Source organism: Acinonyx jubatus, chromosome A1 (genome assembly GCF_027475565.1).
Source record: "Acinonyx jubatus isolate Ajub_Pintada_27869175 chromosome A1, VMU_Ajub_asm_v1.0, whole genome shotgun sequence".
Classification (NCBI taxonomy): domain Eukaryota; kingdom Metazoa; phylum Chordata; class Mammalia; order Carnivora; family Felidae; genus Acinonyx; species Acinonyx jubatus.
Genome location: NC_069380.1, coordinates 748,361 through 774,517, shown reverse-complemented (window position 1 = coordinate 774,517; position 26,157 = coordinate 748,361). Strand labels below are relative to the sequence as shown.

Sequence of the window (26,157 nt, the reverse complement as noted above, 5' to 3'; positions counted from 1 at the left end):
CCAGAAGTGAAACAGCAGCACAAGGAGTGAGTTCGGCCGAGGGGACAGGTGATGCTGGCCTTGAGAGTACAAAGATTCAAGACCACACTGAGGCCCAGGCCCAGTGGTAACTTGAGCCTGTACCTGTGCTCTCACTGACTCAGGAAATGCAGCTGAAACTCAGTACGGCCAAGAAACACCTACTCGGATTAAGAGCTTGCACCAACCTGTATCTAGGAAGGGGGCAGTAAGACAGAGCCTCCCTCCGTGCAGGGAACTAACACGCGATGTCAGGACCTGTTATGTCCTAACAGCATCTTAGGCCAGGAATTTAGAACTGCCACAGGAACATTCTAGACTTGGCTAGGCCCGAGGAGAGGCAAATACAAAACTGTTGTAAACAGAGAGGGGCAATTAAAGGGGGAGATATGTAGGAAGCTTTAGCAACCTTCCATTCAAAACAATCATCAAACCACAACTGCAAACACACTCGAAGAAATCTGATTCCACTCACGTAAAACCATAATGTAAGCACACCGTGCTCTTTCCCACTCCCAGGTGTCAGTACACATCTTACTCCAGTTTCCGCTCACACAGCTCATCCCTGTCAGCTTATGCATCATTCTGTGGGATGCAGCTCAGCCACCCATCACATCCACCGTGTCTCACCTCTTTTAAAAAGAAAAAAAAATTTTTTTTAAGTCTTTATTTATGTATTTATTTAAAAAAAATTTTTTTAAAACATTTATTCATCTTTGAGAGACAGAAAGAGGGAGACACAGAATCCGAAGCAGGCTCCAGGCTCTGAGCTGTCAGCACAGAGCCCAATGCGGGGCTTGAACTCATGAACCGTGAGATCATGACCTGAGCCGAAGTTGGAGGCTCAACCGACTGAGCCACCCAGGTACCCCTAATCTTTATTTTTGAGAGAGAGAGAGAGAGAGGGAGAGGGACAGAACAGGAGCTGGGAGGAACAGGGAGAGAGGGAGACACAGAATCTGAGGCAGGCTCCGGGCTCCGAGCTGTCAGCACAGAGCCAACACGGGGCTCAAACTCACAAACCATGAGTTCATGACCTGACCTGAAGTCAGATGCTTAACCGACTGAGCCACTCAGGTGCTCCTGACCTCTTTTTTTTAAAGTAATCTAAACCCAATGCGGGGCTCAAACTGATGACCCCTGAGATCAAGAGTCATATGCTCTACTGACTGAGCCAGCCAGAAGCCCTGCCCTGTCCGGCCCTGAATCCACACTGCTAGGCCTGGTACCAACTTTCATGTAATTCCAGAGCTCTCTGTGCTTATTCCTATTACATTATTGTTCACACCAGCTTTTAACTGCTTCTTTGCTAAACGGTTTCTCTTACACATCTGTGTCCTGTTCCCCATCCTATTCTCAGCCCCCAGCAGACTGCCTGGCAGAGGCATCTGTGAAGAGCGAGGGAGTAGGTGACCCGTGTGAAGTATTTACCTTCATTAGAGCAGTCTCACCGTTACTCTGCTGGACATTTACAAAAGCTCCTGCTTCCAAAAGAATAGCCACTGTAGTTAGGAAGTTCTATTAAAAAAAAAAAAAAAAAAAAGCAAATTTAATTCCCCAAATTCTTTAGAAGATATTTTTTGATGATTTGAAATTTTTAGCCATCAGGAAAAATACTCAGATTCTATCCCAAGCAGGTTGGTGAACACGGTTCTTCACTGTGCCCTCCTGCTCAGGCTCCACACAGCCACACGCCCTTTGCCAGCAACTTCGATCGCAAGTGGAACCACTGGTTTCAACCTATGAATCTCTGTGTATTCATCTTTTAAAAAGATAATATGTGGCAATATTTTCATTAAATTCTTAACCAAAGGGAACATTTAATTTCAACTGGAAAAGATTTTTCATTTTTTTAAATGTTTATTTATCTCTGAGACAGACACCGTGAGTGGGGGAGGGGCAGAGAGAGAGGGAGACACAGAATCTGAAGCAGGCTCCAGGCTCCAAGCTGTCAGCACAGAGCCGGACATGGGACACTTAACTGACTCAGCCACCCAGGTGCCCCTCAACCGGAAAAGATTTTTAAAAGATCTAACATTGAAACCAGTATTAGTACCTTAACCAGAGGTCCTTTTACTTTTTCTTTTTTTAAAGTAAACTCTGTGCCCAACATGGGGCTTGAACTCATGACCCCGAGATCAAGACTCGTATGCTCTACCAACTGAGCCAGCCAGGAGCCCCCAGGGTCCTTTTTCAATATAAATCACTTCCCACTACATGAATCACATTTTGAAAATTCAATTACAAAGTACAGCTACTAATTAACAAAAATCTATTCATGACAAGTCTGAGATGAACTGAAATATGAGACTCTAAAGCTTTGTGACTATATGAGAGTTACATTTCAGGACAGGACAGAAACAGACCGTCCTAGTCCACAGGCAGGAATTCCTACAGACTAAGAAACTGAGGGCTCTTGAGTTCCCAACCTTCTCGGCTGCGTGAATGAGGGCGGTGGTCCCATTCTTCTGTCTGCCATTCACCTTAGCCCCTTTCCTGATGAGGAGCCTCAGCAGGTCGTCTTGCCCTCCGGCTGCAGCGAGCATCACCAGTGTCATCCCGCTTGAATCCTTCATTGGTTTTGTTGAGGAAAAGACATGTCAATGTCTATCAGAAAAATTCCAGAACTAAGTCTCTTCACCTAGGATGTTTCAACGTGAAATCGCTGAAGTATACTGATTTAAGCATCTACCTAAGTCTTTCACTAAAATATCCTTATTTTTATTTAAGTTTACTTATTTATTTTTAATAATTAATCTCTACACCCAATGTGGGGCTTGAACTCACAACACTGAGATCAAGAGTTGCACCGCACCGTCTTCTGACTGAGCCAGGCAGGTGCCCCTCACTAAAATATCCTTATTATAATCAGAAACTAATAGTCTTCACAATTTCTTTACATGTCATAAAAATTTTACAACTTCCAGGTATTAATGTTCTAAAGGCCCGTCAACATTCTGCACGACATACTGATGAATAGTGCATCTTGATGCTATAAAAATGGCAAAGGTACTTATTTATTTATCGCACATTTCAGGTCCGAAAGCCTCCTTGTGTTCTAGGTAAAACAGGTGAGACTCACATTTGTGATAGTTGCTTAGTTGGCCAAAGATCTGAGGCTAGAAATGACCACTAGAAGTGACCTAAGTCCAAGGGTAACTGAATGCTGTCTGGATTAGACAAATGGCCTCTACAAAAGCTAACTGTTGGGAAATGACAGTTTGATTTCTCAGGGGATGAAGAAGAAAATTCAGAAGCAGGAAACAGGACACTGATATGATTGGTTTCTAAGAGGCTATGACAATCTAGACAAATTAAAATACTTTATAAAAAATTTTAATGTTTATTTTTGACAGAGAGACAGAGAGGGGAGACAGAGCACAAGTTGGGGAGGGGAAGAGAGAGAGGGAGACACAGAATCCGAAGCAGGCTCCAGGGTCTGAGCTGTCAGCACAGAGACTGACACGGGCCTCGAACCCACAAACGCGAGATCACGACCTGAGCCGAAGTTGGATGCTTAACTGACTGAGCCACCAAGGCACCCCTAAAATACTTTAAAAAGAGATAAAATTACATAAAGTTGACAAAAAATAAAAAGCCAAAACATTTCCAATCATTTGAAACAAACACATGGGAAAATCAAGCCATTTATTAAATGCCATTTGATAAAACCAAGTTCTAACAAGGTGAGTTAATTTGGCTACAATCTGAAAGTTTAGCAGAATTCACCTGCATGAGCAATCTGAACACAAATGTAAGAAAAATTAACTGAAATAAGGTAGTGCACTTCCTCTCATCTGCAAATTACCTTATTACCACAAAACATATTAGAGGGAAAAAACCTTTTTTCTAACTTAGTAAAGTTCCCTGTAGCTGCTAGGCTTTTTATTAATGAAGACCAAGCTACATAAGAATGAAAGTAGGGAAAAAAGCACCAGATAAAACCCAACATCCATCCCTGATAAGAACTTCAACAGATAGACAAAAGGAAGTCTACTGTCCACTAGAAACCAACAACAGCACAACAGAAAAAGGATCTTCACACAGCCTCAGGGGAAAGCCACCCTCAGACGAGAGACAGAACAGGATCGCCTCCATCAGAACTCTTCTGCAAAATGTCACCAAGTTTACAAGACCAGAAAAAGAAATATTACTGTGCACGAAGGAAACAAAACAGTTACTTTTCAGCAGATGATCATATTCTCTACCCAGAGAATAATTTAAAAGTTATTAAAGTATGAGAATTTCAAAGTGACCAGAGACCACACACACACACAGAGATCAATAGCCTCACCGAACACCTGTAATAACATGTTCGAAGACAAAATATGGGAGGAAAAAGATCCTAATGATCACACTAAGATAATTTAAAAATTATCAAATATGTAGGAAAGCATCTAAACTAAATGTGCAAGAATCGTATGAAGGAAAAAACTCATAAAACCGCTTTAGGAATAAATGAAGAGCTGAATGAATGTAGAGTTATCACGTTCTTATTTGGAGGACTCAAATGTAAAAAATGTCAATTCTCAGCCAAGTTTATCTATAGAGTTCATACAATTAAAAAAATGCTTTTAATGTTTAATTATTCATATTGAGAGAGAACGCACACACACAAGCAAGGGAGGGGCACAGAGAAGGAGAGACAGAATCCCAAGCAGGCTCGGCATCATCAGAGCAGAGCCCAAAGCGGGGCTCAACCTCACAAACCACATCATGACCTGAGCTGAGATCAAGAGTTGGATGCCTAACTGACTGCACCACCCCGGTGCCCCAGATTTCATGCAATTTTAATCAAAATCCCAATAATTTTTTTGAACCATAATCTCTGAAGATTAAACCTAAAAATCCACCACGAGAGCATGAAAACTAAAGAAGAAAATATAAAAATCTCTTGTAAGTAAGACAAGACACCCAAAAGCCATAAAGGAAAGGACTGACAGATGTGACTATCTAAAAATAAAAATCCTCTGGGGCGCCTGGGTGGCTCAGTCGGTTAAGCGTCCGACTTCAGCTCAGGTCATGACCTCACAGTTTTTGAGTTTGAGCCCCGCATTGGGCTCTGTGCTGACAGCTCAGAGCCTGGAGCCTGCCTTGGATTCTGTGTCTCCCTCTCTCTGCCCCTCCCCTGCTCACGCTCTGTCTCTCTCTCAAATGAATAAACATTAAAAAATAATAATAATAAAAAAAATAAAAATAAAAATTCTCCAAGCTTAAAAGACTCAGACACAAGGAGTCATTTTATGCCCTCAAGCAGCAGAGGTTCAACCACAGACAGAACCACAAACAAAACCAGACAGGTCACAGCTGAACCAAATGGTCACTGTAGGGGTTGGAATTACAAGGTCTATAATTTTCTACATTATACATTTCTACTGTGCTTTCAGTTTATAAAGTGAACATTACTTTTATAACATTTTATTTTAGAGAGAGAGAGCACGAGCCAGGGAGAGGGATATGGGGTGGGGAGGGGGAAGAGAGCATCTTTCTAATTTTTGAGAGAGACAGAGACAGAGACAGAGAGACAGAGACAGAGTGAGCACGAATGATATAGGGAGAGAGAATCTTAAGCAAGCTCTATGCCCAGTGCAGAGCCCGACTCAGGGCTCGATCTCATGACCTGGAGCTGAACAAGAGTCAGATGCTCAACTGACTGAGTCACCCAGGCACCCCTATTTTTATAATTAAAAAAAATTTTTTTTAAATGTTTTTGAGAGAGAGAGAGAGAGCGCGAGCAAGCAGGGCCGAGGGGCAAAGAGAGAGACACACACAGAATCTGAAGCAGGCTCCAAGCTCTGAGCTGTCAGCACAGCTCAAAGTGGGGGCCTGAATTTATGAACCGCGAGATCACAACCTGAGCCGAAGTTGGTGCTTAACCGACTGAGCCACCCAGGCACCCCCTTACTTTTATAATTTTTAAAATATGGAAAGTAAAACTGAATTATGTGAAAAGCGCTACTTTCCATCTTTATTTCGTGAGATTTTACTAAGATGTATTACCTCTTGGTCCAGGTTATAGTCTTCATTTGAATTAAGTGCAACCTTCACAGCAATGTAATCCCCATTTTTCACAGCATCCCTCAATAAATCTACAATGAAAGAATTAAGATAAATTAGACTTCACACATCTAGATTCATGAAAAGAATCTCCAAAATTCCCACACTACTCACTACTCGGAATTGCATCTGCTGTAGTAAAACTCTCATCTTCCCCATCAAGATGCTTTTGAAAATCTTCTAATTTCATCCACTCCAACTTCAAGTCCATGCCCAAACTCAAAATCTGTTGTCTGCCATCTGGAACACAGAAGAGGCTTATTAATACACTTTTTTCCCCTGTAACAATGCCATTTTCGTAAGTTTGTAGTGTCTTTTGAAAAATTTTTTAACATTTTATTTTGGAGACAGAGTGTGAGCAGGGGAGGGGCAGAGAGAGGGAGACACAGAATCTGAAGGAGACTCCAGGCTCTGCGCTGTCAGCATGGAGCCTGATGCAGGACTCGAACTCACGAGCCACGTGTGAGATCATGACCTGAGCCGAAGTCAGATTCTTAACCAACTGAGCCATCCAGGAACCCCAAATCTCGTAACATTTCTATCTTTGGCCATTCTTCTTGGATATATATTTCCTCCAATCATTTATGTAGGTAAAGCCATTCTAAATGTGTAAACCAAACTTGTATGTAAATAAAAGCCACTGATCCTTCAGACTCAGCTCCAAACTCTCCTCCTGAAAGCCCTCTGTGCTCCCTCCTACCCATAAAGCAAGTGCTGGTTTCCTCCCTCATCTGTTTGACCCAGGGGCTCGTTAACATTAGGAAAGGACGTGTTGATCCACTATCTGCCATGCAACAAATAAGATTTGAACATAACTCATTAGGGAGTAATTCAAAACAACTGTGCTATTTTTTAAAGTTTTTTATTAAAAGAATTTTTAATGTTTATTTTTGAGAGAGACAGTGTGAGCGGGGGAGAGGTAGAGAGAGAGGGAGACACAGAATCGGAAGCAGGCACCATGTTCCAGGCTCCGAGCTATCAGCACAGAGCCCAACGCTGGGCTCGAACTCATGAACTACGAGATCATGACCTGAGCTGAAGTCAAATGCTTAACCAACTGAGCCACTCAGGGCTCCAAAAAACAACCGTGCTATTTTAGAAAGTAAAAAGCATAAATATTTTATGGTCAGAGTTAAAGTATTTTCACCTAAAACCAATTCCTCAGATTTTACAAATGTTAGGCAGTTAATCTTGCCATCGAGATGAAGTTTGTAAAAGACATGCAAGTAAATGAAGGAAATTCTTCCAAAGCTCTTGATTCAAGCCAACACTTCTCTTTGCACCTCCAAGAGCATTCCACTGTAGCAACAGCACAACCTCAGGAGCTGCACATCCTGGATTTTCTACATCCCAGCTCCACATGTCAGCTGCATGGCTCTGAGTAAGTCACATCAAGTTGCCTTACCTCACTTTCTGAATAGCAGTAGTAATAGTAAAAGCAGCTACCGTTCAGTAAGAATTAGCACATCTAATCCATGCACAATAACCTGTAAGGGGATACATGTTACAGGTAAGGTGAAGAGGTTCTGGATCTGCTCAGACACACATCAGTAAGCCAAGAGCCATATTCGTACTGTGACATATCTGAGCCCACAGCTGGACCTCCTCACTCTAGCACGGCACCATGGTACCACGAAAAAGATCCGGGAAGCAGGACACATGAGGGTTTATATCAGCTGAGAGAATATGGCCTAATTTACAGGACTCTTACAAAGTAACAAGAAAAGGTTATGCTTCAGCTCAGATTTTGGTCTCTCACGTAGCAAACTGGTTCAAAATCCTATGTTCATTCCTACCAAGTACTGGATCTTGATTCAGCATCTGGTAATTTTAACTTTTTCTCTTTATTTTTAATAAACTTTATTAGTTTTAATTTAAAATTTTATTTTTAATAACGCTAAAGAATGTGTTAGGAGGTGAACATCAGTGAACACAGCACTACCTTGAGCACAGAACCATGCCAAGACCTAAACACTCCCACCTGGTACCCACCCCCCCCTACCGCCCTCCTCCAACAGTGATGTTAAGGATCCATAATTTGAATGTCATTCTCTTTCATTCTTTTAAAAATGGTTTTGCCATCGGGGCGCCTGCGTGGCTCAGTCAGTTGAGTGTCTGACTTTAGCTCGGGTCATGATCTCACCGTTCATGGGTTCGAGCCTGGCGTTGGGCTCTGTGCTGACAGCTCGAGCTGGGAGCCTGCTTTGGATTCTGTCTCTCCTCTCTCTGCCCCTCTCCTGCTCACGCTCTGTCTCACTATGTCTCTCAAAAAAGAATGAATGTAAAAAAAAAAAATTTAAAGAAAGAAATATATGCAGAACTGTAGGTAATTTTTATATATTGGCCTTATATCCAATCACCTGTTAAACATTTAACATTTCTAAAAATTTGTGGATTCTTTTGAGTTTTCTACATATATGATAACATCTGATAATGAACAGCTTTTTGGGGGAAGGGAGAGGGGAGGCCTCCTTCCCAAAGGCTTGTATCTTTTGTTTTTCACTCTCTTACTGTACTGGGTAGACCTTAGAATAATGTGGAATAAAAGCAGTGACAGATGTTTGCCAAAAGTTTAACGTTCTTGAGAAAGCTCCCTTTTAATTTTTAATTTACATCCAAGTTAATTAGCATATAGTATAATAATTATTTCAGAAATAGATACCAGTGATTCATCCCCTACATGTAATACCCAGTGCTCATCCCAACGTGTCTTCCTTAATGCCTTACCCATTTAGCCCATCCCCCCTCATAGCCCCTCCAGCAACACTTGGTTGTTCTCTGTATTTAAGAGTCTTTTATGTTTTGTCCTCCTCGTTTTTATATTATTTTTGCTTCCCTTCCCTTATGTTCATCTGGTTTGTATCTTAAAAGTCCTCATATGAGTGAAGTCATATGATATGTCTTATTCTGACTGACTTATTTCACTTAGCATAATACCCTCTAGTTCTAGCCACATAGTTGCAGACGGCAAGATTTCATTCTTTTTGATTGCTGAGTAATACTCCATTGTATGTATATATGTGTATATATACATATATACATACACACACATGTATACATGTATACACACATGTATAAACATGTATACACCCCCTCCCCACATATATATGTCACATCTTTATCCGTTCATCTGTCGATGGACATTTAGGCTCTGTCCATACTTTGGCTATTGTCGATAGTGCTGCTATAAACACTGGGGTGCATGTGCCCCTATGAAACAGCACACCTGTATCCCTTGGATATACACCTAGTAGTGCAATTGCTGAGTCGTAGGGTAGTTTTAACTTTTTAAGGAAGCTTCATACTGTTTTCCATAGTGGCTGCACCAGTTTGCATTCCCACCAGCAGTGCAAAAGAGATCCTCTTTCTCCGCATCCTTGCCAACATCTTTTGTTGCCGGAGTTGTTAATGTTAGCCATTCTGAAAGGGCTGAGGTGGTATCTCATTGTGGTTTTGATTTTATTTCCCTGATGATGAGTGATGTTGAGCATTTTTTTCATGTGTCTGTTAGCCATCTGGATGTCTTCTTTGGAAAAGTGTTCATTCATGTCTTTGGTTCATTTCTTGACTGGATTGTTTTTTGGATGTTGAGTTTGACACGTCCTTTATAGACTCTGAATACTAACCCTTTATCTGATATGTCATTTGCAAATATCTTCTCCATTCCATCAGTTGCCTTTTAGTTTTACTGATTGTTATCTTCACCGTGCAGAAACTTTTTATCTTGATGAGGTCCCAATCGTTCATTTTTGCTTTTGTTTCCCTTGCCTCTGGAGACGTGCTGAAAAAGAACTTGCTGTGGCTGAAAATCCTAGAGGATTTTGATGGATTCCTGTCTTAACGTTTAGGTCTTTCATCCATTTTGAGCTTATTTTTGTGTATGGTGTAAGAAAGTGGTCCAGGTTCATTCTTCTGCATGTCGCTGTCCAGTTTTCCTGACACCAATTGCTGAAGAGACTGTCTTTATTCCACTGGATATTCTTTCCTACTTTGTCAAAGATTAGTTGGCCATATGTTTGTGGGTCCATTTCTGGGTTCTCCATTCTGTTCCATCGATCTGAGTGCTTTTGTGCCAGTACCATACTGTTTTGATGATTACAGGTTTGTAATACATTATTATATTATAAATGCCAGCCCAGCCCCAGGAATGTTCATGCAACCACACTGTTGCAGAGGCCTGGAGACTGTGGCCAGGTGCCAGCCTGCCCCAGAAAAAGTTCACATGATCGCGCAGCACCAGTGTTTCAGGGATTAGGGTCTATAACAACACACATCTGGCACCAGGCTTCACCCCCCTCTTAACATCCTTGTTCCAACACCAACAAACGTGGCTGTTCTCCAGGGTTTGCTGAGACCTTTGCCTGTTGGGGGGAGGCCACACAGCCTCTACCAAATGTCCTCTTGGCAGGGGAACCACTGTCTCTCCCTGTGTGGCCTAAGGACCCTGAGGACCTTGCTCTCTGCTTCTGAGGATGCACCCTTCCCACCAGAACTCTGCCAGGTATTGAGCTGTGGAGTTTCAGACTCTATACTCCCCTGTTCATAGAGTCTTAATGCTATCCAAACTCTCTTCCTTTCTCTTTTCTTCCTTTCTTGGGAATTCCCTTATGGGTATTTCTCCTCTCTTTTTCTCTCCAGCTTCTTTCAAGGGGAGTGCTTTTCCCGTACTCTCCCTACTTTCTCTGTCCTCTCTCTGCAAGCAAAAACAGATCCCTACCCCTCTGCGGCTTCTCTCTACCCCAGTTCACCTCTCTGCACTGTGTACCTGCTGAGTTCTATGGTTCAAGTTGTGCAGATTGTTGTGTTAATCCTCAGATCAATTTTCTAGGCGTGAAAGAGGGTTTAGTGTTGATCTGGCTGCATTTCAGGGACGAGAGATGCAAAAAACTTTCATGCTGCTCCACTATCTTGACCATTCCCCGAGAAAGCTCCCTTTTATTAATTTGTTAGGTTTTGTTTTTTAGAAATTGAGGATGTTTCTGAATCAATTTCTCCTTTACTCACTGAATTCCTAAGGACTGCTAACTATTAGGTTATGTTATATTATAATAGGTTATGTTCTTACATACAGCTAGATTCAATTGCCTAACGTTTTGTTTGGGATACTTACATCTGAGTTCATGAGTAAGCTTGACCTGTCACTTTCCTTTCTTACAAAGTTTCTTTCTCATTATGGTTCTGAAAGTATAATGGGCCCAAGGAACAAGTTAGCATTCTTTATTTTAGGAAGACTTTTTTATAATTTTGGTAAGCTCTTGTATTGAAACTATCTGTGCCTGGTGTTAAATTTAAAAAAAAAAATTTTTTTTTTACATTTATTTACTTTTGAGAGACAGAGAGCAAGCGGGGGAGGGGCAGGAGACACAATCCAAAGCCTGCTCCAGGCTCCAAGCAAGCTGTCAGCACAGAGCCCGATGCTGGGCTTGAATCCATGAACCATGAGACCAGGACCTGAGCCAAAGTCGGACGCACAACCAACTGAGCCACCCAGGCGCCCTGTAGTGTTAAATTTTTAAGGCTATTTTAAATTACTATTTCACATTCTTTTTTTTTTTTTTTTTTTAACATTTATTCATTTTTGAGAGACAGAGACAGAACACAAGCAAGGGTGGGGCAGAGAGAGAGAGAGAGAGAGAGAGAACGAGCGAGAGAGCGAGCCATTCAGACAGACAGACAGACTTCAAAGCAGGGTCCCAGCTCTGAAGCTGTCAGCACAGAGCCCCACGTGGGGCGTGAACTCACAAACCACAAGATCATGGCCTAAGCTGAAGTCAGTTGCCTAACCGACTGAGCCACCCACATGCCCCTCACGTTCTTTAATAGCTGTAAAACTACTCAATTTTTGTATTTCTTTTTGGGTCAGTTTTGTTAAACTATATTCTCCCAGGAATTTTCCCATTTCACTCTATTTTCAAATCTATTGGTAAAAAACTGCTCACAGAATTATCTTTTTAATCTGTACACAATCTACAATCATGTCTCTTTTCTCACTGGAAATATTGTTTGTTTATGCATTCTCTTTTCAATTTTCATTCTTTAGTCAACATTGGTAGAAGCTTGTCTATTCTATTAGTCTTTTCAGTGAACCAACCTATGGCTTTACTGATGTTCCCTACTGTTGGAAGGAGGTCATTGAGAGGATATGACTTTGGGTTGACACAAGCAATGAGAGGCTTTTCTTCAGAAGGTTCCACCCACCATTTTCATACTAGGAGCTATTTCAAGGACATAGCCTTGAGAGTTTAAGGTGTTGTTGAGACTATCTGGACTAAGTATGTGACTGAATCCAGTTAAGGCCTCTATATAAACTTTTAAGATTCACAGGGAGGGGTGCATGTGTGTGTGTTGTGTGTGTGCACATGCACAGACTGATCTACTCGACTTGTGGCAAACGAAGGCAAGTCTCATATGTAAAGTCCCTTGCTTATTAAATCTGCCACCTATCAATCTGGAGTGGCCGGCCTCTTTCTTTGGTTACTTCCTGTACTCCCCAGACAGGCTGGATTCAGATTTCACCCAGGGAAGTCTGGAGTTTGCAAACCAACACCTACTATCTGTTCTTTATTGTTTAATATCCCAACAGCAAAGCCACTATTTGGCATGTGCCCTGTGGGCAACCTCTTTCATCCCCTTTGTCTACTCCTCCTAGAAGGTGTCCCAATTTCCTGTAAGCTCAGCAATGTATCAGAAAGTATGTTTTACACAGTATTCAGAATCCAGCTGTATTGCAGTATGAGAGTCACCCAGACTATCTAGCCTGCCATACATCTGGAAATATTTTATTTTTATTTTTATTTGAGAGAAAGAGCAAGAACATGCAAAGGGCAGAAGAAGAGAGAGAATCTTAAGCAAGATCCATGCTAATCGTGGAGCCTGACGTAAGGCTCAATCCCATGACCCTGGGATCATGACCTGAGGCTGAAATCAAGAGTTGGTGGCTCATATGACTGAGCCACCCAGGTGCCCGCTGAAATACTTAAAAAATTCTCTTTGGGGTGCCTGGGTGGCTCAGTCGGTTAAGCAGCTGACTTCAGCTCAGGTAATGATCTCCTGGTTCGTGAGTTCGAGCCTTTTGTTGGGCTCTGTGCTAACAGCTTGGAGCTGGAACCTGATTCGATTCTCTCTGCCCCTCCCCCACTTGCATTCTTTCTCTCTCTCAAAAACAAAGAAACATTAAAAAACAATTTTTTTTAATTCTCAATTGTTTCTCAAGATTTACAAATAATAGAGTTTTACCAGGTTAATCTCTTTTGTTTATTGTGTCCTAGTTTTATATATGTGTGTGTGTGTGTGTGTGTGTGTGTGTGTCTGTGTGTGTATACACACGCTCTTCCCCACAGCTACTGTACTCTGAATTCTATCCATGATTCTCCCTCCTTGGCAGCCAATTCCAACATCCCCAGGATAGCATTTATAATATAATTTTATTTTAGCAAGTGTTATTGCAAAGTTAAAAGGGTAGAATACAAATAAGTCTGTATTTGATAATTTTCTGAAAGAAATCTAATGAGATATACAATCAGACTGCTTGGCAAGAGTAGGTAATGTAGAAAACCAAAAATCTTTATAATTTCTAAATGTGCTAAAAGCAAAGTATAGGAACTCAGAAAATACTTGTTTAATCAATTCAGAAGTCACAGAATGACTTAAGTCTTCAAGATAAAAATGTGTTTCTTTGGAAGGGTCAATAAAATCTACTTTATTACTTCCTGATCAGAATTATACTGGGAGAGAGGAGTTAGAAAAGTGAAATATGGTACATTATCCTGAAAAAATACTGCAAAATAATTACAAACATACTTACCAGAATTCTCATCTGCTTGGCTCATACTATCCAGAACCTCTTGATCACCTTCTGCAGCTATATAAGCCCAAGTATCAGTTTCATCTCTTGTATTTCTCCTTTCTTTAAGTAACTGCTTGTTTTCCTTGGTTTTGTGATCTTCTGTGATTTTATAATCTAGTGGTATTTCTTCTCTTTTCCGATTAGTCTCAGGAAAATCATTTTTTTCTTCTGGAGTTAATTTAAATAAATCAAATGCATTTCTGATTTCCTTAAATGCTAGTGAAAAAATAAAATTGAGAATGAATATGACTCACAAATTTCCGTTGTAATCAAAAGAAAATCTAGGTATTAAAGAAATAGTAAGAATTTGAAATTTTTACTAGTATCTGTCTTGGTTATAAAGCATGATCAGATTTACTATCAAAGCTGTGAACTTGTTTCAACTGGCCTTTCTACTGCCTGCTCAATATTTAGAAAGGTGTCTAAAGTGAATGGCTGTTAAACTAGGTGTTCGGAACTACTGCCTGTTTTGACAAAGGCCTACTGAAGATAGTGAGCCTCACAATAATCCTAGTCTCAGGACACCACTGTCCTTCTGCTAAAACAACTGCCTACAACTGTATCCCAAAGTTAACCTTGCACAAAAATGGCTCTTGGTGGAGAGTGGGGGAAACTGAAGGGTGCCAGCACACTGACCATGCACCTGGTAAAATTATACCTGATGTCTGTAAAAATCTACTTAGCTTTTAACTAAACATAAAAGTGGAAAGAAGATGGGGTGCCTGTGTGGCTCAGTGAGCTAAGCCCCCGGCTTCGGCTCAGGTCATGATCTCACGGTTCATCGTTTCAAGCCCCACATCGGGCTCTATGCTGACAGCTCAGAGCCTGGAGCCTGCTTTGGATTCTGTGTCTGCCTCTCTGTCTGCCCCTCCCCTGCTTGCACTCTGTCTCTCTCTCTCTCTCTCAACAATAAATAAACATAAAAAAATTTAAAAAACAAAGTGGAAAGAAGAGTGGCAAAACAACAGATATGACATAATAACCCCCAAAAAGGGCAGAATAGAAAAAAACTAGGAAGAATTCCATTATAAACTCAGGGTACAAGACAGATAGATTTTATCAGCAGGGATGCTGAAAACTGGCCTCCTAGTGAATACCATTATAAAAGGAGTGAACAGCAGTTTAAGAGTACATATTCCAAGTGTATGTGAGGAAGAAAAAAATTAGTTCCAACTGTACTATATTTTGAATCCCTAATCTCGACTCTGAAGAATGATACATGCTTAAAATATGGTACTTTGAATAGATACCCCTAAGTTATAACTACTTTATGCAAAATCCATCAAAACAAGTGGTCCTTCCCAGCTTCCTATAATACTCTAACTTACTGTTAAGTCCCAACCCAAGCTGTAACCAAAATCTAATTTGAATTTTACCTCAGCCATATACAGACTTGGGTGGGCGGGGGGGGGGGGGGGGGGTGGGAGGACAAGAAATTACCTATCTTTTAGAATCACTGCTTCATGAGAACATGTGTTCCAAGTACTTTTGGTGCATGAACTAAAATATCCAGTGGGGTTTATTTAAATACTATAATGGTGAATGCTTTATAAAGTACCTGATTCTAGTACTGACATGTCATGGATTCTCAATTATGGTGTATCTTGATGTGATACAAAATTTAAACTCAGTATCATATTTGTATAAATGACTCAGCGCTTAAATACAATTAACGTATTAACAGTGGTTTGTCTCATTTAGCATCCATTGTAAGAGACCTTTACGTTTCCACCACAACGGATTTATAATGTACTAGATCAAGTACTAGTGTACTCCATCAAAAGGAGAAACAAAAGTGAACAGAAGAGAAAAAAATTACAGAAATATGAACTGTCATATAATAAAGTAACTGTTTAAACAAAAGTAGCATAAAGTTCTAAATTCTCCAGTGAATGAAATTTTCTAGTTCTGTGACACTGCAGGTTAGAAAAGAGAGACGGTCTTCACAGCAAATTAAATTTTTGTATAAAAGACTGCAATGGTAAAAGGTAAAATGTTAGTATTCACACTCACTCTTTAATCCCTTTGGCTCTTTACGACCTTTTTCTTCCTTGTCCAAATCCTGCCTTTTCTGGTATTTTTCTTTGGGTTCATTTTTTTTAATCTCTTTCTCCTAAAAGAGACATATGTAAGATCCAAAACAAGGACAGAGAAGGAACTGATACTATATATCTGAAAATTGGAAAACGCAGGTTCCTGGCATCAGTGACTGTCTTTTGGGTACTATGGCACATGACCACGGATTATTATATCCTTTTGAATGTCAACTGCTTCTTCAATCAAGATTATCCCTCAACTCTGATGATTTATAAAAATATCAAATTCAAAACTCAACACCTCACTCTTATTTTTTTTAATTATTAAAAATAAAGAAAATTCCAAAAAATCTTCCTACACTCCTACTAACCAAACAGGACTATTTTTATTTCTCCACATTCTCCCCTCTGATCATTGTAAATTTGCATAATTTTGTTGTTTAAAGTTCATTTTCCTTTATTTACATCTCATAGATATTTTTACATGACTGGTTTCATATTTACAACTTTCCTCACTGTAGCATTTTAGAACCTTTTCTATTTTTGCTACATTGACCTCATAATTAGTATTTCAATGGATAGGTATAGTCCCAAAGCTGATACAGCAATATTTTCCTAATCATTTCCCTCATGGAAATGGTATGGTAGACAGACTGGTATGAGTTTTAGTGAGGCTAACACTGCCATAAGTATCTTTGTATACCTAGCTTTTTCTTCCTTTAAAATGACTTCCTTAAGATAAATCCACAAACACAGAATGGATGGAAAAAAAAAGATCTTTTTCATAACCCATGATACTGTATATATGTATACCTTAATAATGTGGAAAATATTTCCATTTTGAAAAGCCATATGAAAATAATTTTTATAATAATGGGATAACTCCTATTAAACATATTTTTGTAAGATTAAAAAAAATTCATAATGTTAGTGCTTATTATTTAAGTAAAAAAGTAGTATATTTTTAAGACAATAGGAAAAATACCAAGTAAGGTATGAAAAGCTGAGCTGATGAAGCTTATTTTCAGTTTTACTACACAATGTTACACATCATCTGAGTAGCCCTGAAAAAAATCCTTGTTTTGTTCACAAATTAGTCCTCAATTTTCTAGTCGTAGTCTAAAAGAAAGCAAATTTTAAGACTAAGAGATTAGTGTGGGAGGTCCAAAAGCTGGATGATCTTCATCATTTATAACTACCTATTCTAATCACACATTAAGGAACTCCCTAACCACATAAAAACTATTCTTCTAGTTTGTTACACCGTTTCCACTTTGTCTTTGTAAAGTTTCTTGAACACTCAAACGAGTGCCAGCTTGACAGGAGCCATTTCTGTACTCTGTAAGATTTTTACTGCCCTTCAACTGATCCCCCCAAGTACTTACCTCCCCAGCTGAGTCAGTAGACCTGAGGCCTCTCTCTTCCACACCTGCTCTTGAACTCTTCTGTGTCTGGGCAGGTGCAGGTATCAGCTTATCTAACTCTGTGGTGCTTCTGCCTCTGTCCTGACTCCTTTGCTTCTTATGTATAGGTTTCTTCTCTAGGAAAAGGTTCCTGTTTTCTAGTGTTTTGCTCTCTCTGAGTTCCTCAGTCTTTCTCAGTTTTTTCCTTTTTCTCTTTGCTTTGACATCAGCATCTTCATCGGCACTCACAGAGCCATCTGGCTGTTTATCAAAAACATCCTGAATTGCATCTTGCCCTGCTTTGTCTTTTGCACTTTTAATCTTCTGTTTCTCTTCTCTGTTGTCAGAATGAAAATCTTCATTGTCATCTTCTTGAGAAGGGGAGTCATTAAGTACACTTGATTCAGATTCCAACTGAGATTCAACACATTTCTCTTTTTTTGTTTTTCTGTTTTCTTTGGAATCTTCTCTTATTTTAGCCTTTAAATCTCTTCCTTCACCCTTTTTAACTTTCTTTAATTCCTTAGTTTCTTTTGTGTCCTCTTTTTTGGGCTTTTTGGATTCCTTTATTTCTTCTTTGGCTTCCGAAATTCTTTTCTTTGTCCTTAAATCAAAAACTAAACTTTCAGAAGAGCTCTCCAGGTCTGGTTTGGATTTATCTTTTAGTTTCCCAGTCTTTGCTTTTTTCTTTTTCAGATCATCTGGGCTTTTCTCTTCTCTATGCCTCAATTTTTTCTTTTTCTTCTTTGGAGAAGTATCTTCTTTTGTCTCACTTTGCTGATCACTATCAGAATTTGCCTCAAATATGTCATTATTTAAGGACAGTTTCTATAAGATATAAAAAAGACTTAAATACTCATTAACATAGTAACTGGAAAAGTAGTACAAATGAAATCTAGTAGTAATTTTTTGCCCCAAGTTTCTCAACTTCTTAAAATTATTAATTGAAGTTGTATATGACTTATGTCTCTGATTTAGCAAATAGGTCTTGGTTGTGATACTGAGCATCATTTTAAAATGAAACCAGATAAACACAGTGAAAAAAACGTTAGTGCCACCGAAGGTCCTAAACTAAAGCAGAAGTGAGTAATAACAGCCTTATGAATGGTGTGTTTTACATGATCTGAAGTTCAAATTTTCCAAAAACACCAAAAAAGTTATCTGTACAGAATTGGCTGTCAAAAAAGTAGTTATCAATCCAAAAGCAAAGTTTTTTTAAGACTGAATCCTAGATGTCCTTAAATTTGCTGTTATATTTCACAGTTACACACGGAATAAGCAAGACTGTACACAAATCTTACTTCCCCAACTGATTTGATTTGTGTTGTATAACCTGAAATACCTCCTATGGAAAATAAAGTTTCCTATTCTAAAAAAACAAAACAAACAAAAACCCTAAATAAACAAACAAAACCACACCTTAAAAATATAATATGTATAGGGGTGCCTGGGTGGCTCAGTCGGTTTAGCGTCCGACTTCGGCTCAGGTCATGATCTTGTGGTGTGTGAGTTTGAGCCCTGCGTCAGGCTCTGTGCTGACAGCTCAAAGCCTGGAGCCTGCTTCAGACTCTGTGTCTCCCTCTCTCTCTGCCCCTCCCTTGCTCATGCTCGCTCTCTCAATAATAAATAAATGTTAAAAAAAAATAAAAAAGATTTATTATATGTATAGACACAAAAACACTATGCAAACACTATGCAGTATTTTCAGCTCCCATTTCCCCAAATTCTTTTCTTCTAAATGACTTGGGGGTAGAAAGGGAGGGAAAAGATAGGTACATTTACAAAATGTTTTCCCTACAGTGTGTAAGAAATGAATGCCACTAAGGTTACAGAGACAGTGAGAATATGGTGGAATTGGCATAAGTTTTTCAATTTCCCAGAAGCACTTCATAAAAAGACAAGACTAGGGTGCCTGGCTGTCTCAGTCAGTAGAACATGTGACTCTTCTTTTTTTTTTTTTTTTAAAGAATTTTTTTAAATGTTTATTTTTGAGAGAGGGGAAAAGGGCTGAGAGAGAAGGGGACAGAGGATTCAAAGCAGGCTCTGCGCTGATATAGGACTCAAACTCACGAGCTGTGAGATCATGATCTGAGCCACCCAGAAGCCCCTGCAAGTATTTTTTTTAAATGTGGTTGAAACTCAAATTGTAGGGAAAGAAGATCAACATTCAGTCCTTAAAATAAAGACTTCAACTAGGTAAGAATCTATTTCTTGTGAAAAATTTTCACCATATAGTTCTAAGTTTGAGAATCTCTGCCAATATTCTAAAAAAAAAAAAAATTTCTAATGGAAAAGAAAAAAAGCAAAAGCAAGTTGAGAAAGAGTTGGTTTAATTTATAAAATAGAAGCTTGGAATGAAATTTACATGGGAAAGAACAATGGGAAAGTCTTATAAGATTCATAAATAAAGCCAATTATTTGTGGAAAAAGAGGACCAAGGATAAAACAATGGACAAATTCACAGAAGAAAACCCTTACCCTAACTTTTGCATCTGTTTTAATATTATCCCACTCTAGCCCACCATCAAATCTTTTTCCAAACTGATTACAGAACTTTAACTTATCTAAGCTCCTCTGATCTCTTTATCCTTACTATCAGAAAAAGCTTACTAAAAAGCAATAAAGTAGCTAAAAACTAAAGTGGGAATAGAAGAGAAAAACAAAAGACCTGGATAATCAGCTCTGTGCATAATGTGTAATAGATTAAAATTTACAGCTTTATAAAATGATCTAAGATTTATTTTATTTTAATTAGCATAAAAATCAGACATAAGAAATGTGTTAATAATGCAGACAAAATATAAAGTATGCACTGTACAGTAGAAACATGAATAGTACAGAATATATTCTTAAGGTACATAAAAACAAGATGCTCAAATCATGGACAAATAAAGTTCTGACATGTTTTTAACCCCCCCACTTTCACCTTACTGTTGACTGGAAGGAAAATATTAATCAACACGTACAAACTATACTTGTTCATCAACCGTGATCATAGGTTGACGACAGACAGAAGAGTTTGGCAAAAATCAATATAAGCATTCTATGAGAATCAAGTGGCTATACAGAATTTATAATAGGAATACTATATATTTTATTACCATTTGTAAAGTTTTACTGCACATTCCTTATACCAGTAAAATTTGTAATAAGTTTATTATACTAAAAAAAGAAATATGAACTAACATGATACCTGAATATCCTTCTTGACTGGCTTAGCTTTGTTCTCCACAACTTTCTTCCTAAATTCGAGAAGAACTTCTTTACAGTCCTCAAGATGAATCTCAGGCTCCCAAGTATCATCATCTGATGTGTACCCTTTCCATCGAACTTTGTAAAGGATTTTACCCTGTTACAGAATTAAAAGCAGGCAAATAAAGGACATTAAATTTGATAATATAAGTGATTAAATTTCCAAAAACATAAAACCCTAAGAATGCATGAATGAACTTGAAATGGAGATTAACATCATTATAAAGTATGTTCATCTCTTGAAGCAAGTGGGTTTAAGAAAAAACAGTGCCACACCAGGGACGCCTGGGTGGTTCAGTTGGTTAAGCGTCCAACTTTGACCTAGGTCATGATCTCGCCATTCCTGAGTTTGGGCCCCGTGTCAGGCTCTGTGCTGACAGCTCAGAGCCTGGATCCTGCTTTGGATTCTGTGTCTCCCTCTCTCTCTGCTCCTCCCCCACACACGCTGTCTCTCTCTCTCAAAAATAAATAAATGTTAAAGAAATTAAAAAAAAAAGAATGAAAAAACAGTGCCACACCAAAACTAAAAATAAACAAATGGGACTATATCAAACTAAAAAGCTTCTACACTACAAAGGAAACCACTAATAAAATGAAAAAGCAACCTACTGAATCGGAAAATATTTGCAAATCACATGTCTGATAAAGGGTTAATATCCAAAATATATACAGAACTCAAACAACTCAATAACAAAAAACCCTCAAACAATCTGATTAAAAATTGGGCAGCAGATCTTTCCAAAGAAGACATATAGATGGCCAAGGGAGGGGGGGGGGTGTGGAGTACAGATGGCCAACAAATACATGAAAAGATGCTCAACACCACTAATCATTAGAGAAATGCAAATCAAAAACACCATGAGATCTCATTATAAAAAAGAAATAACAAGTATTAGGAAGGATGAGGAAAAAAGGAAACCCCCTGTGCAATGTTGGTGACAATGGAAACTAGGTTAGCCGCCATGCAAAAACAGTATAAAGGTTCCTCAAAAAATTTAAAAAACACAAACTACCATATGACCTAGCAATTCCATTTCCGGGTATTTATCTGAAGAAAACAAAAACGCTAACTTAAAAAGATATATGTACCCCCATGTTCACTGCAGCATCGCTTCAACAGCCAAAGAGTGGAAATAGCCCAAGTGTCCTCAACAGATGAATGAAGAAAATGTGGTGCATGTGTGTGTGTGTGTGTGTGTACACACATTTATGTATATGCACATGTGCGTGCATGCGCGCGCACACACACACACGCACGCACACAAATGGAATATTATTCGGCCATAAAAAAAGAATGGAATCTTGCGCCTGGCAACATGTCTGGACTTCAAGGACATTATACTAAATAAGTCAGACAGAGAAAGACAAAACTGCATAATCTCACTTATGTATGGAAGGTAACAAAACAAAATGAAAACCCAAGCTCACAGATAAAGACAACAGACGAGGTTGCCAGAGGCAGGGGTTAAGAGTAGAAGATACAGATGAAGGGGGCAAAAGGCACTTCCAGTCATAAAACAAGTCATGGGGATGTAATGTGCAGCATGGTGACCACAGTTAATACTGTACTGCATACTTAAAAGTTGTAAGAAAGCAGATCTTAAAAGTTCTCATCGTAAGAAAACGTTTGTAACTATGTAAGGTAACAGATGTTAACTAGACTTACTGTGATGATTTTGCAGTGCATAAAAATATTGGATCATTATGTTGTACACCTGAAACTAATACTAATAGTATATGTCAATTATACCTCAATTTTTAAAAATTAAAATACATAAACAGTATTACTGATCTACTTTTCATAAATTGAAGACTGAGGTCCTTCTCTGATTATATAAGCAACATGTAATCTTTGAAAATCAATAAAAAGCAGGAAAAAACCCAAAAACCACCCACAGAGTATTGATAACGATTTGACCTATTTCCCACTCTTTACATTTACAAATGTATTTACAAATATGTAATTATAACTACGTATTAAACACATATTGCTTAGAACACTAAGTGTGTCATTTAGATACTTATCTAATACTATGATTTTACTTTCTTTTTTCACTTAGATATGGAACACTTCTTGTTTTAATATTTTTCAAAAGCATGATTTTTACTGATTGTTTTAAATACAATAAAAAATACAAAAAACCTCTCCCTTTGGAAACCAAAGGTTGTTTTGTTTCCAATTTCTTTTTAAACAAAGCTGTTACATACTTGTGCATCTCTCATCAGGTTGCTAGAATAAAGTCCCCAAAGACAGATCAATTGGGTCAAATAATAAAGCCATTTAAACACTGTTAAGGGGTACCTGGGTGGCTCAGTTGGTTGAGCCTGCAACTTTGGCTCAGGTCATGATCTTGCAGTTTGTGGGTTTGAGCCTTATGTCAGACTCTGTGCTGACAGCTCAGAGCCTGGAGCATGCTTCAGATTCTGTGTCTCTCTCTCTCTCTCTGCCCTACCCCCATTCACATTGTCTCTCTCTCCCAAAAATAAATAAACATTAAAAAAATTTTTTTAACACTGTTAAAACACACTGCCAGAAAAAATATTTCTAGAAAAGATGTTCCAATTTACATTTCCACAAGATAAAAGAGTTCATCTCTGTATATCTCTGCAAACTATAGCAGGGCCTATCTCCTATTTTAGTTTGGTCATTCTGTGAGCTAAGAATGGTTCCACACGAACGAAATCATACGGTATTTGACTCTGACTTATTTCACTTAGCATTATCCTCTCTAGCTCCATCTATGTCATTGCAAATGGCAAGATCTCATTCTTTTCGATGGCTGAATAATATGCCATTGTGTATATATATATATATATATATATATATATATATATCACATTTTTATTCATTCATCAATCGATGGACACCTGGGCTGCTTCCATTCTTGATTATTATATCCAATGCTGCTATAAACACAGGGTGCATGTATCCCTTTGAATTAGTGTTCTTGTACTCTTCGGATAAACACCCTGTAGTATACTAGACCATAAGGTAGTTCTATTTTTAACTTTTTGAGGAACCTGCATACCGTCTTCCATGGTGGTCACACCAGTTTACATTCCCGATAACAACACAAGAGGGTTCCTTTTTCTCTACATCCTCGCCAACACCTGTTGTTTCTTGGGTTATTGATTTTAGCCATTCTGATAGATGTAAGGTGGTATCTCATTGTAGTTTTGATTTTCATGTCCCTGATGATAAGTGATGACGGGCATCTTTTCATGTGTCTGTGGCTATCTGTATATCTTCTTTGCAAAAATGTCTGTTCGTGTCTTCTATTTATTTCTTAACTGGATTGTTTTTGGGTGTTGAGTTTTAGAAGTTCTTTATATATTTTGGATAGTAACCCTTTATTAGATATGTCATTTGCAAATATCTTCTCCCATTCTGTAGGTTACCTTTTAGTTTTGTTGATTGTTCCTTCACTGTGCAGAAGCTTTTTATTTTGATGTAGTCCCAATAGTTTTTTGCTTTTGTTTCCCTTGCCTTAGGGGACAGATCTAGAAAAAAGTTGCTATGGCCGATGTCAGAGAAATTACTACCTGTGCTCTCTTCTAGGATTTTTATGGTTTCAGGTATCACATTTAGGTCTTCAATTCATTTTGATTTTTTTTTTCCTGTATGGTGTAAGAAAGTGTTCCAGTTTTCCTCTCCCCCCCCTCCCCATTTCCCCATTTGTTGAAGAGACTGTCCTTTTCCCAATGGATACTCTTTCCTGCTTTGTCAAAGATTAATTGACCATGTAACAGTTAAGAGGCTGTCCTTTTCCTATTGGAGGTTCTTTCCTGCTTTGTCAAAGATTAATCACCATATGGGGCGCCTGGATGGCTCAGTCGGTTAAGCGTCCGACTTCAGCTCAGGTCACGATCTCACGGTCCGTGAGTTCGAGCCCCGCGTCGGGCTCTGGGCTGATGATGGCCCAGAGCCTGGAGCCTGCTTCCGATTCTGTGTCTCCCTCTCTCTCTGACCCTCCCCCGTTCATGCTCTGCCTCCCTCTGTCTCAAAAATAAATAAACGTTAAAAAAAAAAACAATTAAAAAAAAAGATTAATCACCATATAATTGTAGGTTTACTTCTGGGTTTTCTATTCCATTGATCTATGTGTCTATTTTTGTCCCAGTACCATACTGTTGACTACTACAGCTTTGTAATAGAACTTGAAGTCCAGAATTGTGAGGCCTTTAGCCTTGCTTTTTTTCGTTCTTTTTTTTCCCCCCAAGACTCCTTTGGTTATTCGGGGTCTTCTGTGGTTCCATACAAACTTTAGGATTTTCTGTCCTAGGTTCCATGAAAAATGCTATTGGTATTTTGACAGAGATTACATTAAATGTGTAGACTGCTTTGGGTAGTACAGACACTTTAACAATATTTATTCTTCCAATCTATGAGCAGGAATGTCTTTCCACTTCTTTGTGTCATCTTCAATTTCTTTCATCAGAGTTTTGTAGTTTTCAGAGTACAGGTCTTTCACCTCTTTGGTTAGGTTTATTCCAAGGAATTTTATTATTTTTGGTGCAACTGTAAATGGGATCATTTTCTTAATTTCTCTTTCTGCCACTTCACTACTGGTGTACAGAAATGCAACAGATTTCTGTACATTGATTTTGTATCCTGTGACTTTACCAAATTCGTTTATCAGTTCTAGCAGTTTTTTGGTGGAGTCTTTGGGGGTTTTCTGTATAGAATATCATGTTATCTGCAAATAGTGAAAATTTTACTACTTCCTTACCAATTTGGATGGCTTTCATTTCTTTTTATTGTCTGATTGCTGTGGCTAGGACTTCCAGTACTATGTTGAATAAAAGTGGTGAGAGTGGACATCCTTGTCTTATTCATGACCTCAGGAAGAAGCTCTGTTTTTCCCCATTAAGGATAATGTCAGTTGTGGGTTTTCCATATATGGCCTTTATCATATTGAAGTATGTTCCCTCTAAACCTACTTTGTTGAGGGTTTTTATCATGAACAGATGTTATACTTTGTCAAATGCTTTTTCTACATCTATTAAAATGATCCTATAGGTTCTTTTTTTTTTTTTAAGTTTATTTTGAGAGAGAGAAAGTATGCATGCATGTGCAAGGGGGAGAGAGAGTGGGGGAGACACAGAGAGAGAGAGAGAAAGAGAGAGAGAGAATGAATCTCAAGCAGGCTCCATGCTGTCTGCACAGACAGTTTTGTGGGGCTTCATCCCACAAATCATGAGATTATGACCTGAGCTGAAATCAAGAGTCAGATGCTCAACTGACTGAGTCACCGGGATGCCCCATTATCCTTTCTCTTACTGAAGTGATGTACCATGTTGATTGATTTGCAAATACTGAACCCTTGCAACCCAGGAATAAATCCCACTTGACCACGGTGAATGATTTTTTTAAATGTATTGTTAGATCTGGTTTCCTAGTATTTTGTTGAGAATTTTTGTATCTGTGTTCATCAGGGATATAGGTCTGTAGTTCTCTTTTTTAGTGGTGTCTATCTGGTTTTGGGATCAAGGTAATGCTGGCCTCACAGAATGAATTTGGAGGTTTTCCTTCCTTTTTAATTTT

General features: G+C 38.8%; 1 protein-coding gene across 2 annotated transcripts in view; it reads right to left on the bottom strand.

Moving 5' to 3' along the window:
* The window catches only part of MPHOSPH8 (M-phase phosphoprotein 8), a 53,341-nt gene that overhangs the window by 13,273 nt on the left and 13,911 nt on the right, over window positions 1–26,157 (bottom strand). For both annotated transcript variants that reach the window (XM_027064483.2, XM_053203970.1), the window contains exons 2-9: window positions 20,554–20,709; window positions 17,343–18,188; window positions 15,935–16,034; window positions 13,880–14,137; window positions 6,190–6,315; window positions 6,019–6,107; window positions 2,448–2,588; window positions 1,450–1,536 (exon numbers count right to left, since the gene is read on the bottom strand). In XM_027064483.2, coding sequence (XP_026920284.1) covers window positions 1,450–1,536; window positions 2,448–2,588; window positions 6,019–6,107; window positions 6,190–6,315; window positions 13,880–14,137; window positions 15,935–16,034; window positions 17,343–18,188; window positions 20,554–20,709 — 1,803 coding nt within the window. The remainder of the gene's footprint in view (window positions 1–1,449; window positions 1,537–2,447; window positions 2,589–6,018; window positions 6,108–6,189; window positions 6,316–13,879; window positions 14,138–15,934; window positions 16,035–17,342; window positions 18,189–20,553; window positions 20,710–26,157) is intronic.